The sequence below is a fragment of the Wolffia australiana genome, chromosome 9, assembly GCF_029677425.1.
Source record: "Wolffia australiana isolate 7733 chromosome 9, ASM2967742v1".
NCBI lineage: Eukaryota > Viridiplantae > Streptophyta > Magnoliopsida > Alismatales > Araceae > Wolffia > Wolffia australiana.
The window spans coordinates 8712602-8731980 of NC_135843.1; the positions used below are offsets into that span (position 1 = coordinate 8712602).

A 19379-nucleotide genomic window follows, 5' to 3' on the forward strand; every position below is an offset into this window, starting at 1 on the left:
TATCTAGAAAATGTTCCTTAAGTTGACAAGTCATATGATTCGTGTTAGTACAAACTTTCCAAATAGTATCCTTATTAAAAAACCTAACCTAACATTCTCTGTATAAAATATGGCCAATACACTATTCATATACTAAGCCATAACCTAACATTAATTACATAACCTAACATTCTCTGCATAAAATATGGCCGATACACTATTCATATACTAAGCCATGAGTGATAAATTTACTGAGATAAACTTAAAGATGTCTCAAAACTGCGTGAGATAATTATTTAGTGTATTCAACAAGTCATATGAAACATTTTCTGGAGATCAATGAGTTATAAGTATGTTTATGTATATATAGGTTAATAGAAGGCATACTCTATAGTACAATAATTATGGGATGGTTCCATAAAAAATTAATTTAACATGTTCATGTCTATATAGGTTAATAGAAGCCAATCTCTTTTTTATTTCCTTTATAGAATTTTCTCTACATTAGTCACATTCAAATGAGCCTTATGATTATTCACAAACTAATAGGCTTCTTGGATAATTGGTTCATTCAACCTAATGTATTACGACATAAAATCCATGAAACATAATCAAAATTTAAATAGAATACTTTTGAAAAGAAATTCAATATAAGTACCTGTATTTTTATTATTTTTCATTAAGCAGTTCCTTTACTTCTGTTCAATGCTATATTTGACAAGACCATTCTCTAACACATGGCTTAAACATTTATTTTGGCTTTGTAAATTGAGAATCATTTTGAATTATTTGGAAGTGGAGTTCACTGACACCCACATTTGAATAAACAGCTAAAGTAACATAGCTGCCTTGGACCTTAAATTGATACTGAAAATGAGAGCAAGAGTGTGGATTCTAAAATAAAGTTCAGTAGTAGAGAATGGCTTATGAATTCCATTTAAAAAAGTGTGCATATGTATTAAAGTTTGTTGTCTTATTTTTAATATATATTATCTCTCTAGTGAAATATTTCACAGCTAGTAAATTTAAAAATTATATACTGCCATTCTAATATCTAAAATAACAGGTGATTCACACGGCTTTCATTGCCTCAAAATTTTTGAGATTTTTAATCATTCTTATCCTTCGTCCCATTTCATCATTTCATTCAATAAAAAAATGAGCTCAGAAATAATATAGCTTGCATTAGAGGACACATTTAGTGTTGTTTCCAATTAAAATAAACCCTGGTCCCCTAATTTTTCTGGTGAGTCATATGTGTTGGTAAAGAAATTAACCAGGGATCATCACTTCAACTTACAAGGAGACACGGAAAGAGATTTTGGAGGCTTCCTACATCACATAGATGTTCCCATCATCAAACTGATGCTTGGAGGATACACAATCTTAAAGCTTTAGTATCTTTTTTGTGAATGGTGTTTTAGATCTGTATCAATATATACTCAATAAATGAATTTTGTCTTTCAAATAGGTTCTAACTTTCAGTCATACAGTATTTTCAAGAATCTGTATTTTCTACACAATAAAAAGATAGAACTGCATTTTCTTTTATAGGGTTCCAATTTTTCCCATAATTATTTTGGTTTCTGATGTCTCTGTATGTGATACACCCTATTTTACTTTACATGCTATAATTTTTAAGTCAAACTAGACTATCATGTAAAATAAGCACAAATTGTTTCTCACTACAAAGCTATTTATTTTATTGTGGATTTGTTTAATATGATAATCAAAATGAAAGACAATGCCATAACTCTAATCTGCAATACAAAGCCTTTCTTTTGCATTTCTTGATGTACCCTCATGAAAGAAACAATACAAAAATTGGGAGATTGAATCACAATCGAAAGCACTCAGGAGAAGTAATGAAGTAAATCATAGAAAAAATTCAAGCATGTGCTTTCAGTTCTCGTGAATTTCTTATAGTGTAAGAAGGTTAAAATCCTAAAAAAATGATTATGGAACTCAAAGTATCAATCTTTGGTAGACATACAACATATGTTCTATGGAGTACATCTCTTAGATGCATGCCAGGTCGCCCCCCTTTTACATTGATACAAAATAAAATAAAATTTCAAGATATTTTGTGGGCTATGGCTTGGGTTTCTGGTTTTGGTCGAGGATGTGGTTTGGGCTTCTAGTTTTGTCCCATTTGCATCTAAAATTTATAATTTAGTTCAGTTAACTCATGAATTTCAAATAAACTTCAAGAAACTATGAAAACATTCACTTGATTCCTTAGAGTGAAGTGGGTTAGTGTTGGAAAGATCTAATGATGATAATAAAGATAATAAAATTTTCTCATAGTCCAGGGGTATGTGAATCAAACTTCTTTATATGTTACATTCATTGTTATATATATATAAATTACTTATTATTTATATATAACAATGAATGTAACATATAAAGAAATCAATGCAGAACATTGTGAACTTCTTGAGGCTCCCAAACTAAGACTATTTCGAATCCCACGATCAGGACCTTGACATCGTATGGCATAGTCAAAGTACAACTGTCCATCCACAAGACGCCTTTGGTATATCAGATCTATGGGACACTTACAATTACGTGATGTGAATCAAGCTGACTGGTATACTACGATTCAAGGGTTTGTACGGTTCAAATTTAGGGAACTCTTTCTGCTAAAGAGCACCCACCATCTATCCACACTAATGGCTATGGGGCTGATCATACTCATCAGATGAATGAGACTAGATAGTGGTATTCTATCCTAGTACTTTGATGTCCTTTTTGAGTATCTTTTGAACATGAATATTTAGAACACATGCTTAAAGACTAGTCATCTCCGTATTACGATCTTATCATAATTCATTGTGTCTGGTCGTGCATTCATGGACTTCATTATAAGCATCACACATGCACTATAATAAATACATTATACTAATGAACATAGAATGATATATAGAACATGTGATTGGCTTTCTGGCCTCATATATTTCATCAACCACCCTTGCCCTTGTTTTGGTTGGTCCTGTCGGCTTCTAACCATGCAACGGTTGCTTGCTTGGCTACGCTGTCACTACTGCAACCGTTATTGTATCTTTGTTAGCAAAAGCCCCATTCTTTATATGTTGAATTATTTCTTTTATTTTTATCTCATTATGTTGTAAATTAGGTCTCATACTTAAGAGGCTTTCTTACCATGTTGACTTACATGACTTTCAAGTCACGCATGTGGGTCAAACTGAACTTGTACTCTCCCTAGTGGGTACAATCAATACAAGGCTCAAGTTATGGAAACAAGATGATGGCCTAATTCGGACCTGGCTTGTGGGAAGCAAAGTAGGTAATGAGTGTAAAAATTTCCTACTCTTGAAGACTGCCAAAGCCATGTTGGATCATGTACATAAAGGCAGCTCAGAAGAAAGAAAGTAGAGAATTTATAGCTTGATTGCTAGGGTACATAACTTGATTCAAGGAGACAAGAAAGTCTCTATCTATGTAGATGAGTTACAAGGTATTTGGCGGGAGATTGACCACTATCACCCTATCAAGAACCCAGATTTATACGAATGGTAGTACACAAAGAAAGGCTGGCTATATAATTTTTAATACTTGTGAGAGAAGAAAAAGAGTGACTCAGAGTGGTATCTGATTCAACCCAAGGAGAAAGTGGAACTAGACTTATGGTAAAGACAACACCATAACAACCCAGAGACTTCCCGCTACACAACGGGTACAAAAATTGAGGAATTGGAAGAGTTAGATGCAGCCTTAGCCTCAAGAGGACATGCTTTGTAAGTACTACAAGAAACAAAAACATAATATTGATCCATGTTGGAAACTTTGGAATAGGCCTCCTCGATAGGGTTAAGTAGGGTCAAGCAAACACTGACCCATTTGTACGTGAGGAACCTAGGATGACATTCAAGAATACAAGGAAAGAATTATGCGCCCTTAAGGAAGGAATCGAGCGGCTCAAGTCTGATAGATATTATGTAGCCATCAAGCCAATCACATCACCGTGTTTATTTACATTTATTGAATAAAATATTTAAGTTCATTATTATTCTGTATGATGTTTATAATGAAGTCCATGAATATGTGCAATGACTTAGTGAATTATGATGAGATTATCATACAATGATCACTAGTCTCTAAACATGTATTCTAAATATCCCTATTCAATGGATAGTCAAGACATACATCGAATTATCTGGGTAGAATAACACTAGCTAATCCTACTTATACGATAAGTGTAGCTGATATTGTGGCTATTAGTGTGGTGACACTAAGGACAGATAGCGGGTGCTCTTTAGATAAAGAGTTCACTAAATTGATCCGCATGAATCCCTGAATGGTATTATACCTAAACATCAATTAGGTTGATTCATGTCGTAGTTGTATAAGTTATCCACTGACATGACACACTAAGGACATCTTGTGGATGGACGACTACATTTTGACTACGACTTACAAGCCTGTAATCATGGGATTCAAACAAGTCATAGCTCGGATGTAGTAAGAAGCTCACGGAGATGATTGAGTGGTCAAGATGAGATCATCTGCCCTCGGTGTAAGAGGAGATCAACTCGAGGAGGACGATGCAGAAAATCCCTGGTGAGGGTAGTGAGAAAACTGGAGGAGTTCTCCAATCATCCCCGTTACGCATCAGTACTAATCGAATGATGGGTTAGGGTTTGACGATAAATGATACCCTAAGTTGTTCGAGAGTCTCGCGCAAATGATGGATTATACATATACGGTAATTGATGATGGTAAAGGTTCCATGAGAGAGTTCAACACTTCTCTGTATCTTCTAGAGCACGAGGTGTAGCTTGGCACCCCACAAGTTGGAAGCTTAACCTATCAATTGGAATAAATCGATCATTATTTAATTAATCTATATTTTGATATAGTTAATTAATAAGGTAGGTCCATAATTATTATTGGGCCACTAAAGTTATTAACTAGAATGATACATGGGCCTAGAGGATCACATGCATAAGGTAATAAGGGCATTGGTGGATATTTTACTTTTAGGGTTTTTGACAAAACCTTAAGTGAAATATAAAGAGGGAAAGGGCTGCATTTCAAGCACCCAGGCCATCCAGATTTGAGAGCCCCTCCCTTTCTCCACTCTCTTCTCCACTCATCCAAGGAGAGTGTCTTCATGGTGAGAAGACCTTCTAGACTTTCAAGAAGAGTTGAAGAAGAAGACGTGGAGATCCAAGTGCCAAGTGATCACGTGGATACTTCTGGAGGTCGGACAAGTGAACGACTTCAGATTGATCTTGGAGCGGCAAAGTCAAGGCTAGAACGAGTTCCCCACAAGGTACATTCAATGTATGTATTAAACATCGATTATGAATCGATCACCACGCTTCCACATCCATGGAAACGTATTTTCCATGGATCAAAGCACCAAACCCAACACTAGTAACAGAGCCAGGTTCGGAGTGCTTTGGATCATACAGAAAGAAAAATCTTCCCCAAGGGACATTTTTCAGGCCTCCTTGGGTGGCCGACGTCAGCGCCGGCCGCTCAATGAGTGCCCAAGGGCTGCCCAAGGGCGCACTTAGGGGCCCAAGGGGCGCCGCGCCCGCCCAAGGGGCACCTGGCAACCACCAACGGCACCCATGGGTCGCTCGTGTAGGGCACGGGCATAAGTGCGGGCGGACCGCTACCTGGCCCCAGACGGGGTCAAACATGGGGTGCCGGTTCAAACGGGTTGACCTGGTCGGAGCCAATCTGATCGGGTCTAATTTGTGGATTGGATTCGATCTGATCCGACCTGAACAGATTGGATCGAATCGAGTCAGATCCAATCTGCAACAAGAAATATTTATTTTTTCCCTTGACTTCAGAGAGAGAGAAAGGGGTGGTGCTACCACTGCGCCACCCCTTGCTCTTTAATATGTACATATTTCTTTGAATTAATTTCCTTAGTAATTAATTAATTTAAATAATTTAGAAATAAATTATTAAAGGCTAAATAAATTGCAAAAAAATCTCATATAAATCATTTGAGGTTGATAAAATGATGTAACATGATGGACGACAAGATCGAACGGCTCGTGTTATACACAGGGAGGGCGAAGGCAGTCATGTCCTGAAGTGGAGACAACTAGTGCGGACGAAATGCAAGTGATGATGCAACGATGAAATCACTGAGAAGTATAAATTTGGCGTCCATGGACTCGAATGACCACTAGGCTATGGTAAGTGTGACTTGGGAATGCCACTAGGCTCCCAATGACTCGGACGACGGGTTGAAGGCTGACGGTGCAAGTATGACTATTGTCGCTCGTGCGTACACTGTGCAAAGCACCAACCAAGATCCTACTAAAAGAAACATATTCCAACTGTTGTATTCCTATCTATCACTAACCTAACCCTAGCGATGGAGACACGCTCAGGAGGCACTAAAAGAAATAATTGAACGCGCAAGAGGGAAGAAGTATGGGCGTACCCGATTTGTTACTGCTTGCCTGACGTTTGTATCAACAATAACGCGATCGGCAGGCGACCTAGGAAGCGGTCGGGTGATGACGAGCAACGATGGGGGCAGTGACGAATGAGGGTAGTGACGGGAGCGGCAATGGAAGTGACGTGCGTGGTGGCGGTGTTGATGAGCGTGGCAGTGGCGACGATGACGGTGCGACAGTAGAGTGGCGTGGCCGCAGCGATGGAGAGGCCGGAGCAGCGGCGGGCGTGACAGCAAGGCGTGGCGATGGGTATTGTGGCAGATGCGGAGGCAAGCACACCAAAGGGCACTACGACATGAGCGGCGTTAAGTGCGGCGCCGTAAGCGGCAGCAAGGCTTGATGGAGTAAGTGGTAGCGGGTGCAGCAAGAGGCGCAACAGCGGCAAGGCACTGCGGCACAGAGGCGGTAAAGTGAGGTGGCGTGGCGACGCAGAAGAAAGTAGGGTGTGACGGCTAGGTGACTATAGGGTACTGCAGCGCGGAGGTTGTAGGGCAGAATGACGCACCGACGGCTAGGCGCGGTGGCAATGGCAGGGCATAGCGGGGGCGATAGGGTGCAAAAGTGGTGGTAGTCGATGGGTGGCGGCCACAACGGTGGCAGTAGGCAGCTGACGCTCGCGGTGGCAATTTTGGCTACGGTGGTGGCCTTGGCTGCGGTAGGCGGTTAAGACCGCTGTTGCGCTTGCGGCTGTGGCTGGTGGCTGGTAAGCCGCGGCGGTGGCACGAGCGATTGAGGGGATGGCGGTCGCGGGTGGGAAGGCCGTGGGAGATGACGGTCGGAGCTCTGGCGAAGGCGGCGGCAATTTCCGACGAAGACGGCGACGGTTTTTGACAAACTCTAGGGTTTTTTATCTCTCTCCTAACTTCACAATGGCATTTTCATAAATATGGCAAAAACTCAATAAAACACTAATAAATCAGGGAAAATCCTTAAAAATCACATTTTCTTCAAGATTTTTTTCCTCCTCTCTTCCTATGGGCGGGCCCCACCTTTTATAGGGCCAAATATGGGCCTCCCCCTTAGAAATAAAGGGAAGAAGGCCCAATTAAGAGTAATTAGGGCCCCCTAATAGGAGAGAGAAACTCACTAACATGCCAACACATGGGCTCACACACACGGAAACTTGTAGGTCCATACAACAGTCCAAACACGTGTGAACAAACAGAAAACAGACATATATGCGGCCGACATACAAAGCCTACTAAAAAAAGGAATACAGAAGGAAAGATAATGTCATACCTTTGTGGTCCGTTGACGAGCCCGGGTACTCCTAAGGCTGGGTCTCGCGCATGAGCCCTCGCTCGACGAATTGGTTCGACGGGGTTTTCGAAGCTGGATGGTCCCCCATCATAAAATTATGAAAAATATAATTTTGGATTTATTGAATGGAATAATGTAAGAGTTAAATTATTATGGCCTTCAATAAAATTCCATAAATTATTTGAAGTGTTTAAATAATTATTTCTTGAATTTGAAATCATGAAAGTCATGTTTCTTTACTACAATTCGGTAAGTATTTAAATAATTGTGTTATATTACATTTGTTACATGATTTCTTTTTTGATATATATGTGTGGCATGGTTAATATGATGTTGAAAATCAATACTTAGGTGAACTAAATGTTGGTTCCCTTAAGTTAGTGGACCAATGAGACTGGAATGTGGAGTTGACTATATGAGATAGTAAACTTATACTCACACATATAAATTCATACACCACACATAAGTTAGGGCATATGTTAATATGAGATATTACATTTGCATATGTCATCGAAGAGACCATATAAAATCTCTATATTTAAAATCTGAGCCGCAATGCAAAAGTGATGAACTTAAGCATGGTCCTCCGTCGTTATAGTCTTAGGATCTAAGTCCCTATTAAGCTAGGTTGGTGGTGTCAACTCCATGCCTACTTCTTTGGGTGGAGGAACTAAGAGCTAGGGTGTGACCGAAATAGAGGAACCATGTAGTTTGGTGAGGGTATACTCCAGGATTACACACAAATTTATTTTCTACAAGTAACAATGGTATTTCTCAGACTAAACTAAGTGGTTGGTGGGGGTACACTTTAGGCTGCATGAGCGTTGGGGACCAAAATATGACTGGATATTGCAATGAGTTGCAAGTCCCATGAGATGAGTGTTCAATAATGTGTATAATGATTGGTGGGGTATATTCCAGGCCGTATTACACATTTTGAAATTCTAATCCCCACTAGGAGATAGTCGGTTTCTCCGTTTTCGTACACTTGAGGGTTGTATGGAGTGATGAATTTTAGTGAGAGTTATATACTCAATGAACTTAGAATCTGCTCGAACTAGTAATTCATTAGATATAGCTCGTGCATGCAAAGATGTCGTCAAGCAACCCAATACGTGTCATAATAGATGCCAACCGATTGACTGGACCGAACTTTACTGATTGGCTCAGGAACTTAAAAATCCTTGTTGAATCTGAGCACATAGCCTATGTCCTTTAGATTGATGGCCCGGGAGAGCTTGCATCAGATGCAACTAAAGGGGAAACTATGTAATATCAGAAGTGGAAAGATGATTCCACTATGTGCAATGAGTTATAGAGGCAACATGAAGATATGGAACCAAGGCCAATGCTACTTCATTTGATGTAGTTATTCACCGAACAGAGTAGGACTCAGAGATATGAGATATCAAAGAGCCTATTCAGGGCTCACATGACCGAATCGTCTTCCGTACAAAGTCCTGTAATAAAGATGATTGAGTGCATAGAAAGGTTGGAAGTGCTGGGAGTTGAACTCCTCCTTGAGATGAAGACGTACCTCATTCTTGAATCTTTACCTGATTCATTCTTAATATATATTCACAATTATAAATTTAAGATCTTTAAGAGTATGGCATCGTAAAAATTGTTAGAAGTACCATTAAATCCATAAAAATATCTTGAATCACTCTAAAATATCTTGAATCATTTGAAGGTTAATAATACACAATTTAAGTATTTTAGTGCTTAAATATGTGTAAAATTATGAAAAATATTCCAATAAGTTTTGTGTTATTAGAACCCCATCCAGCCATGTCAAAGCGCGTATCACTTTGCACTACCAGCGATGCTTTTCAACTCTCTGCATCACCTTAGTGCGCGACGCCATCTTGGAGAGTCCTCTCTCCCCCTCCAGGTGATCTGTAATAGTTCATCGAGTGTTATCTGTCATCATTTTCCCTCTCTTATAGGCTTAGTAGATATCATTTGCAAGATAGGTTCGTATCTTCTTCTGGTCGACCAACTGGGATTTTAAATATGGAACTTTGAGTTAGTCGTGATGGCTGCACCATAATCAACTTCTCCAGCTTTAAGTGTTCTACCCAGTATTGTGGATTTGTTGTTTGTTTTATCTATCCATAAATGTTCTTTAGCTATCACCATCGCTATCAAGAAACATGGATAAGTTGCTACTACTCAATATGGGTGACATGAATTAATAAGATCCACTATAAAGCCTAAAAGCAGTTGATGGAGGATCAGTCAAAGAGCTATTTAATCTGACATTAATATGGACTCTCGCCCACATGTCTGTCATTTATAGGTGTATTTTACAGGAGAGAATGCGACATCAAGAGGATGACAGAATGAGTTGAAAGTCCTCAAGTTCTCAGTAGTTATTTCAGGACAAAGACCCTATCCAGGCAGAGGCTCTCGACTGCACTATAAGGGGCTGCGCTGATGATGAGGTGGTAGGTCTATTCCAACGCAATCTGTTGGTACTTCCCCTAAAGAACGAGAGTAAGGGTCAACCTTTCTCCCGTCTCTCTTCATTTGGGGAACGTTATATATAGGTCTCTCTTCATTTTTATGATGCTAAAGAGATACATTATTTTGATGAAGGCCACATAGTTTATCATGCTAAAGAGATACATTATTTTGGTCCCAAGAATGCTGTTTTTTTGCATCTTACAGCGCTAGTGGTTTTACTGTTTCATAGTTAATGTTGAACGAGTACTTTTAGTGGTTTAGGTTTGAATGGAAAAATGAATAACCAAGTCAGACTATGATAAGACAAAATTTAGTGGTAAATTATCCAATTAAAATCCCTTATCGTTGCTAAGTTTAGCTTATACAATAAAATGTATAAAACCTTAACTCTTCATATGATCTGCAGTGATAAGTATGGGTATTGTCCAAGGGAAGCTATTAAGGTATTTCAATTACTCATCCCATTGATCTATCTGACCTTAATTAGGGTCAATTCAATGTTCAATGAATATCAAATTAACCTAATTATATGAAGAACTTATAAAGGGGGGTAGAAGAGATGAAAAGAACAGAAGAATTAGGGATCTCTAAATTGACTTCTTTGATCTACTAAAAAGGATCAAAGGAGCTAAGTAGGGAGATTAAGAAGAAAATTTGATTTTGGTTGTTTTGGAGGAATTGGGTATCCAAATTCACTGACTACTATCTCATAAACACGATCTAATATATCCTAGAAATTAAACTTTTTTTTAATTTTTTTGTTATTAATTTGGAATTGGAATGGTTGGATCAATTTAATGCTCACTTCTCTTAATGCTAGCAAGGACTTGTATGCTACACTCAAGCCTAGCAATTTAGAACTTCAGACCAAGATCAAGAAGAATAATAAAAAAATTCACTAACGCTTAATCCAAATTACACTAAACTTCAAATACAATGCAGTAAAAGAATACCAAATGCAGACTATTGAGGCTGGTTCTCCTCTCTGTCTTGCAGCTGTGAAAGAGCCCCTTCCATAACGACCTCCACAACTCAAATGGTAAAATTAGATTAAATGGTAAAATTAATATTTTACCCCCAATAAGAAATTAGTTTTTATACATAGATGTAGGCTTGATCTGAATTATCCAACTGCACAGATAGAAAGAGGAGGTCGAGGAGAGCAAATCCATAAGAAAACTGAGCTCAATCCGACTTCAGGATCAAATGTTATTAATAAATAAATATTGACCAATCATAGCAATTGGATCAATATTCATTTATTTAATTAAAATTTTTCATACATGCTATCATGTGTCGATCACTGAATGGCTGGTTAAATTTAAAGTCCTCTTGGTATGTCCTCTCTCAGTGCACCACACACCCCCTATCCTGAAATCAGAAGAAAGAAAAAAAAGAAAAATACGTTTCAAAACGCACTTATCTGTGCATTTTTATGCCATCACCCAATCAGATTTGGCCACGTCATCTGCCGTGCATGCGCTTTGTATGCACAGCACGGGTGGTGAACTTACTGACCAAATGAAGGACTTATGATAGCTGCATCAAAGCCGTCGGTTTCCTTTTTGACGACCAAGAGTTTGCCACGTGGCGTCGCTCAATATCTTGACATTTTGTGCTTAAGTCCATCCTAAAATTTGCATGCGCACAAAGATGCTGCCCAAAAATAATTGGAGATATAACCCTCCGCTTTCTCTTTCCTCCATATTTCTATTAAAAAAACATAGAAAAAACCGATTAATTCAATAAAACCGTGCAAATATTTTTATTGTATTTTTTCACCTGTAACGCGTGACTGAGAGCTGTTTTAAGGGTATATTTGCAACCAAAATTTAAGAATAGTCCCTCCAAGTTTAGAAATTACTTTAAAATCCTATTTTTTATAATAATTATATCTTTTAAAATAAAAAATCATTTCGTTCTCGAATAAATTCCCAAAAAATCCAATAAAATTCCAGAATATATAGAAATTCTGTAATTTATCCCTAAATTAATTAAGATTAATTAAGATTAAACCTAACATTTACATTTAAATATAGTTAATCGAAGCTTAAATAAATTCCATAGAAGTCATAAATTAGCAGAGAATTAGGAAAAAATCTTAATTCACTTGGAATAATAATTAACATGTAAATATATGATAACAACACTATTTTAAAATCTTTAAATGGATCAAAATGTGCTAATTACTTGAACGAAACACCAAATTCAGGGTGTTATCAGCATGGATCACTGGTATTGAGGAAGTTGTGGATGTAAGAGATTAGTTTTAGGAGAAGTGGTCTGGATGTCTTTGAAGTGCAAGTTTACAGACAGGTGTGTGACCATGCTTAGTTTGAGTCTGTAGGCAGTTATGGGGAAATGACAATAAATATGTATGAGTTCTTTTGTTGAAGTATGATGTGCGCATCCATTGGGTCCGTCCTTTCTCAAAGTTTGCTGCGTTGGTCTTGCTTCTTTAATATGTGTGAGACCAAGAGAGGGAGAGCTCCTTTTCCAGATTTTTGTGACTTGCTGGGTTGTTGCAACCTAGCTTTCTCTCTTTGGAAACTCAAATAGAGAAGGAAGAACAGTCACTCTCCTAGCGACTCACACAAATATGGAAGAGGAAGCTATCACTCTCTTGGTCTCATGTAGAGAAAAGAGCAACACAACACACATTGAAAGAGGAAGGAACCAATTGGTGCACACTACATACTTCAACAAAAGAACTCATACATATTTCCCCAAAACTTCCTGTCAACCGAAACTAAGCCTGGCCACACACCTGTCAAAGGAGTTGGTTTTCCAAGACACCAAGACCATTTCTCCAAAAACTCAGCTCTTGACTCCACATCTTCCTAAATACGAGCAATACGTGCTGACTTGGTTATTCATTGGGTAATTCAATCTTAAACACCTAAAATAACTCATTCAAGATTAACTACCCCATAGGCGGTTATGTGGTTGAGATGAGGATGTTGAGGGGTCTAACTCGTTCTTTATCTGGTGACACTGAGGAAAACCAGAGGACAAGAATTTTACGCTTTGTAGTCTAGGACGTGATCAATCAATACCAATGAATGAAATGACCCACAGAATCAAAATATCCATGATATGAGTATACACAGATCTTGTTGTTTAGTTGGCAATATCAACAGGGCCTTTGCCGACAAAGAGATGAAAAACCCGAGTATGCATATTCCTTTTCCAACAAGCCAAGCTTTAATATTTAACATTAGTGACTTACTCTGTGTAGTTTCACGCATGCTGTTTCTGAACACAAGTGGAATCATATTTACACGCAAATAAAACTGCCCAGATCTAGTGTGTGATGAATAGCTTGTCATGCTATATCATGCACATACATAATCTTTATGTGTCTATCAGGACTATTTTAATCATCTTATATCTAAGTAGGAATCCATCCAGGCTTCATAAGTTTCAAACTCTATTTTGAGAAAGCCTGGGCACACACTATACCCTAAAATATCATCTAAGTAAATACAAGTCAATATCCACAAACTGATTGGTTGTATAGAAGAATTTAGCAATACAGTAATAACTTTTTACTGTATAGAAATCTGTTTCAAGAAAATAGACAAAAAACATAGAACTTTGTTTAAAACATCCGCAACGTTATTAAACCCGGATCGATTATGTGGAATGTTTATGATGAGAAATTTATCATAATATGGAGACAAGTATATGGGGTAAACATATTAATTCTATCATGATGTTGGGACTAAAAATAATTGAATAATCAAAGTCAATCTCATATTTTATAAGCAAAAATTTGATAGACAATTGTGAAATGATTTTTTGATAAATTTGAGTGAAACATAAAGTCCTGAAAAAATTTATAGACGATGTCCAAACCTCCTAGCATATCCTTTAACAAAAAAACCCAGAATTCTAACATTACTGCATTAGTTTTAAATATTTTAACCAAGACAGAGAGGTGAAGTGGATGCAACTAAACCATATTTTTGTATTATTTAATATTTAAAAATATTTTCAGGTTTTTATGTATTTGTTTACAGAATTCACCCAAGTATTTATGTAAATTATCCAAGTATTAAAAAAAAAATTGAGTTCAAAAAGCATTTTAAGCTGTAAAAGACTTGATGCCTTTCAGAAAAACTGCACCAAATCAGATTGATTATAATGCCTCATGAGTTTGTGCATAAAAAAGCAATTATTTTTTTATAAAATCTGTCATATGTTTGTGTCTACTATTTATTTCTTCCTTGAATAAATTAAGCCAAATAACATACATTTTTTACCATTATAAGATCAGTCAATACTTTATTTACAAACATTGAGCCAATAACATTTTAAATATCCGTGAACTGTTGTTAGTAATTTGATAAACATTTTAATTGTTTTTATTCTCTAAAAAGTAATGAAAGTATTATTCATAATTGCCTCCTATAAATATGTCTCATTAGATGATATCATATGCCTTTTTATCAGTTTTACTAAAATAAGTTTTTATCTCAAATAAGTAAATAATTGTATTAATTTATTTTGATTTTATATACATGGTATGAAAATTTTCCTAAATTTGGTTTGAGTACTGAAAAAATAGATAACCACTTGTGGATAAATTACTTGATTCGTTTCCTTGAAAAAAGTTTCAATAAATATTTAGGAAGGTTAAAGTGTTTTCCCATTATAGAAATGTCAAAAAATAAAAATACAAAATCAATTAGTTGATTTATACAACAGTTGGTCTTCTATCTGGCATGAGCGACCTCATGAATATTTATCAAATAACTTCATTAGTTGATGGATGACTGAAAAATGATATTATTATGTAGAGACATCTAATCAAGTTCAAATTAAGATAGAGAACCATTTTTTCTTCTTATAATATCTGAAAAATCAATGGCTGCCTTACTTTACCAATAAGTATGCATGTTTCACTATTTTTATGACAACATATTATAATTAAAATTTCTAATAGTTAATACATGTGATGGGAAATTTTAATGCCAAAATTACAAGATTTTGGATAAAAAGACCAGTTACATGTCTGCTCATACTTTTGATGCGCACCCATGCGATTTTGCGAAAACATTATAAGACAAAGTAACTGATGAATGAGGACAAGATAATAAATAGATTCTGCTAAATTATGAAGCCCAAGTAGAGTATCTATTCAAAATTGAATATCTTGTTATCTGCACAAATACTAGCACCTACAGAACGAAAGTAAATTGGTTAGGCATGCATGTGTCAAATTAAACTAGGGGCTCAATGATGTCGCCAATAAGCTAGGTGTATGCAGCCAATAGTTATGGTAACATGCATTCTTAATAGATTAATATGATGATATTTACATGTTCATTTACTGCAAGTTGGTTATATATGCATGTTATCAATTATAAAATATTTAAATCTACTTTTTCAAATGATGTAATCGCTTATTCAGGACATCTTATCTGATTCTGATCTGACTTACCATCAATCCATCACACCCTAATAAATACTTAGTATCTCTCCTCTCATCTCGCCATTTCCAACACATCACGACTGCTTAACCTATATGTATTCCTTATCATCCTGCCAAAGTCACTATCTTATATATTTCAATCCATAAGATCTGTTCCCTTCGGTGACAACCTGTATTCATCCACTGGCTATCATTATTATTACGTGAGTAGTCATTTATGTAATTTATTGAGTCAAACTCAAAATTTTCTCAAAATAATTTAAACCCCAAATTGGAGTTCATTGGTTCGCACCGTTCCCGGTGGATGGTTGCTATTGAGGATTTTTCTTTTTTTTTGCTGATTTTCTTATGTTTCCTTAAGCTCTCTTGGGAGATAATCAGCTCAGAAAATCTTAGGAAAACTATACAGACAGGTTCGTTTTATATATTTTTTATGTTTCTTATTTTGCTATTGAGTATTATTATTCATATTTTTAAAATTGAATGGTGGAACACCACTTAGATAGCATAAGGACATTACTGATGACGTTAAAGATTATGTTGTTCCATTATACAGTCTTCATGCCTTATCTTCAAGATAAAAAATTCCATGAGTCACGTTCAATAGGGAAGCCCACTTGTTGTCAGTGATTTCTAAATAAACAGGAAATAATTTACAGAATAAGTACACCATCATTTACTTGCTTCTCTTTGAACAAAAAAATTATTACTAGTCAACAAGATCTGTTTATACTCGTATGACCTTGTCGACTCCCTTAGTCGCTTCAATCAGGGGTATCGGTTGGAAACTTACTGAGTAGTTTATGTCCCTATTCGTCTTCATGAGTAGTTTACAATGTAGTTCACAGCCCAGGTTGGCAAGACTTCAATTATTCGTCTTCATGCTTTCCCTAGCACCCTTGAGAAGACCGCCGCGAAACGACCCGTTACAAAAGTCAAATTCTGGGCCATTATCAACGATGAAACCACTAGCGCTTCTTGACGCGGAGGACGATAGGTGTAGGACTTGAAAAAACAGCGTTCTTGGGACCGTTATCCAGCAACGGAAAAACCACGCGGCCCTCGTCATAACAACGTCTGTCTTGAACATCGGAAACACGAAGAGAGATGGCTATATAACGCTGCCCGCATCTTTTCATCTCCCACAACCTTTTGCAGCGACCATCGTCGACACCCATCTCTAGACGAGGAGAAAACAGCGAAGAAAATCCATGGCGACCAGCCCACGCCGTTTCCTCTGTCTAAGCCTCCTGCTGGGTGTTCTTCTGGCATTGCCCAATAGCAACAACGCAGCGAAGAAGGCCGGTATTGTAGGAGGGTTTCATCCGCTCCCTGATGCGGAGAACGCCCTCATCCAGGACCTGGCACGGTACGCGGTAAGCCAGTACACAAGTGAGACGGGAGAAAGCCTGACCCTTACTCGCGTTCTAGACGGGCAATACCAACAGATTGCACCCGGAAAGACTTATCGCCTCGTCATCGGCGCAGCCCCTCTCAGCGCTGTGGAGAGCCTCTACCTGGCCACCGTCTTCGAGTCCTGGAATAATTTCAGAGAACTCAGAGGCTTTAAACTCATTGTGTAATCCTCTTGATGCCGCCTTCTCCGTTGTGCGGTACACAAAGAAATGACAAACGTTGGGGCGAGAGCCTATACTGATGTCGGCTTAAATTAATCTTCGTTCATCGACAGCGTTTACCAATTGTATTTCACACTGTGTTCGTACGCTTTAAGGTTGATCTTATTGATTGATATCACTGGCTTCTGCACAAAAGTCGCAGTTTATACTTGTTTCATGATAGTATATATTGTGGAATGTCTTTCTGAGACACTAATAATATGGTTTCTACAACCAGAATGTGTCAATTCTGAGAGACGTGGGACGCCTTCTTGTACTTCGGATAAACAATGGCATCTTTTTTGACACAACTGAGATTGATTTCTGTTTCCGTCGAGATATATACATATCATTTGTTGACGGGTTCGCTGTGATAAAATCAAAGCGTTCAAAACCACCATTTGTATGCCAAACTATTCCGTATAGAGTGTTGTATTTGCCTTCGGAATGTATTAAAACATAAGATACTATGCAGATATATAATCTTTAGTAACGTATTTTAAAGGTTTGTAAGGTTATTTAACCGTTTGAATTTATAATAAAAATGGTTATTGAATTTTTTATGCCCAAATGGCCGAATAACCATGAAATATCAATTAAGTTGATATCTTATTGATTGGCACAAAAGAGGAGATCGGACGAATTATAAGGCTGCCTGATTTCGCGAAATCGGTTCTGGATCTCTCAAACTTTGTAAATAATACGCATCATGCACAAGCAATGACCTGACAGATTGGACTCTTGGTTCTGCAAATCTTCTGAAACAACGAGCTGAGAGATTAGGTTCTTGGTTGTGCAAACCTTTTGAAGCAACGACCGGAGAGATCTTTTTTTTCTGTAGAAGTTGAAGAATCATTTCATAAATGGGAATTTGTGTTTTTTTATTTTCTAAAATATTACTAACACTCTTCAACACATAATAATTTACATTTCGCAAATGTTACATGATCAGTTCAGAAATTATAGTGACAGTACGAAATGGTTCAACAGAGAGATTATATATTGTGGTTTTCCTGAGGTACACCTGATGGATATTAAGGCCACCATATTTCAGTTTTCTATTTAAAATGATGCATAATAAAATAAAAATATTATTTTTGTGTAGATTCAAATGCCTACTTCCTTTGATACTATCATTTTCCTCTGGATCTTTTTTCAGAAAGCCAAAAATTACCTTAAATGGAAAGCTATCGATCTCAAGGGCATGTTTAAAAAAGAGTGCAAGGTGTAAATCCTATATTTTATTCCAGAGATTCTAGAGACTCCAGTCTGGTGCTTGTAGAATCGCTGCTTGCACTAAAGCCTCCTTAATCTGAATGAAAGCTTTCTTCCCTGGATCGTTAATTTCAATAATTGCATCTTTAACTAATAAATTGGTCAACGGTTTAGACAACCTAGCAAAATATTTGATAATTCGTCTATAGAAGCCCGCGTGGCCAAGGAATCCTCTAAGTTCTTTGGTGTTGGTGGGAAGCAGAAGGTTCTGGATCCCTTCCACCTTGGCCTTGTCCACTTCAAGTCCACGGCTGCTGACTAGATGTCCCAAAACTATTCCCTCTTGAACCATGAAATGGGACTTTTCCCAGCTGAGCACTAGCTTTTTCTCCACTTATATCTTTATAGTCAGCCTTCGTTGCTTGCTCTTCTCGTATCCACTCCATCGTCTTTTTGAACTCTTGCATCATCCCCAACATTTGAGCTTGCATTTGTTCCATCTTATGTTGTTTTTCCTGCACATTTCTATACAGCTCATCATAAGAAGGGTTGGTGTTAGTGTTAGGCTGAAAATAATGCTGTGAACCGTGTGGATAGAATTCCGTTGCTCTTGTTGCTGGAAGGATGAGGGATTAGCTGTATAGGATTGTCTTTGCATGTTAGGTCTGTTGTATGTATTATCCCTAGGATTCCAAGAATTTTGACCCATAGGTCTATTCATTCTTTGCCGATCAATAGCAATAACCTGTTCATGTAAAGGACAATCTACCTCTACATGATTGGTACCAGAGCAATGATGGCATAATGACATGTTTATCTGAGATGGTTGAGGTTCCTCATGAGTGCCTATCTTATCTAATTGACTAGTTAGGTCAGAAAGTGCTTTAACTATGTGATTGATAGATAAAACCGGTTCAACTGCACTTACCTCGATCATTCTACCTCTTCTAGCAT

The 19379-nt window shown here is 37.4% G+C and overlaps 1 protein-coding gene across 1 annotated transcript; it reads left to right on the top strand.

The window, feature by feature from the left end:
* Positions 1-16805: 16805 nt before the first annotated feature.
* Positions 16806-18747, top strand: LOC144707385 (cysteine proteinase inhibitor 1-like). Its single transcript, XM_078580488.1, has 2 exons — positions 16806-17173; positions 18600-18747. The coding sequence occupies exons 1-2, from the start codon at positions 16806-16808 to the stop codon at positions 18745-18747; spliced, it is 516 nt and encodes a 171-aa protein (XP_078436614.1).
* Positions 18748-19379: the final 632 nt, after the last annotated feature.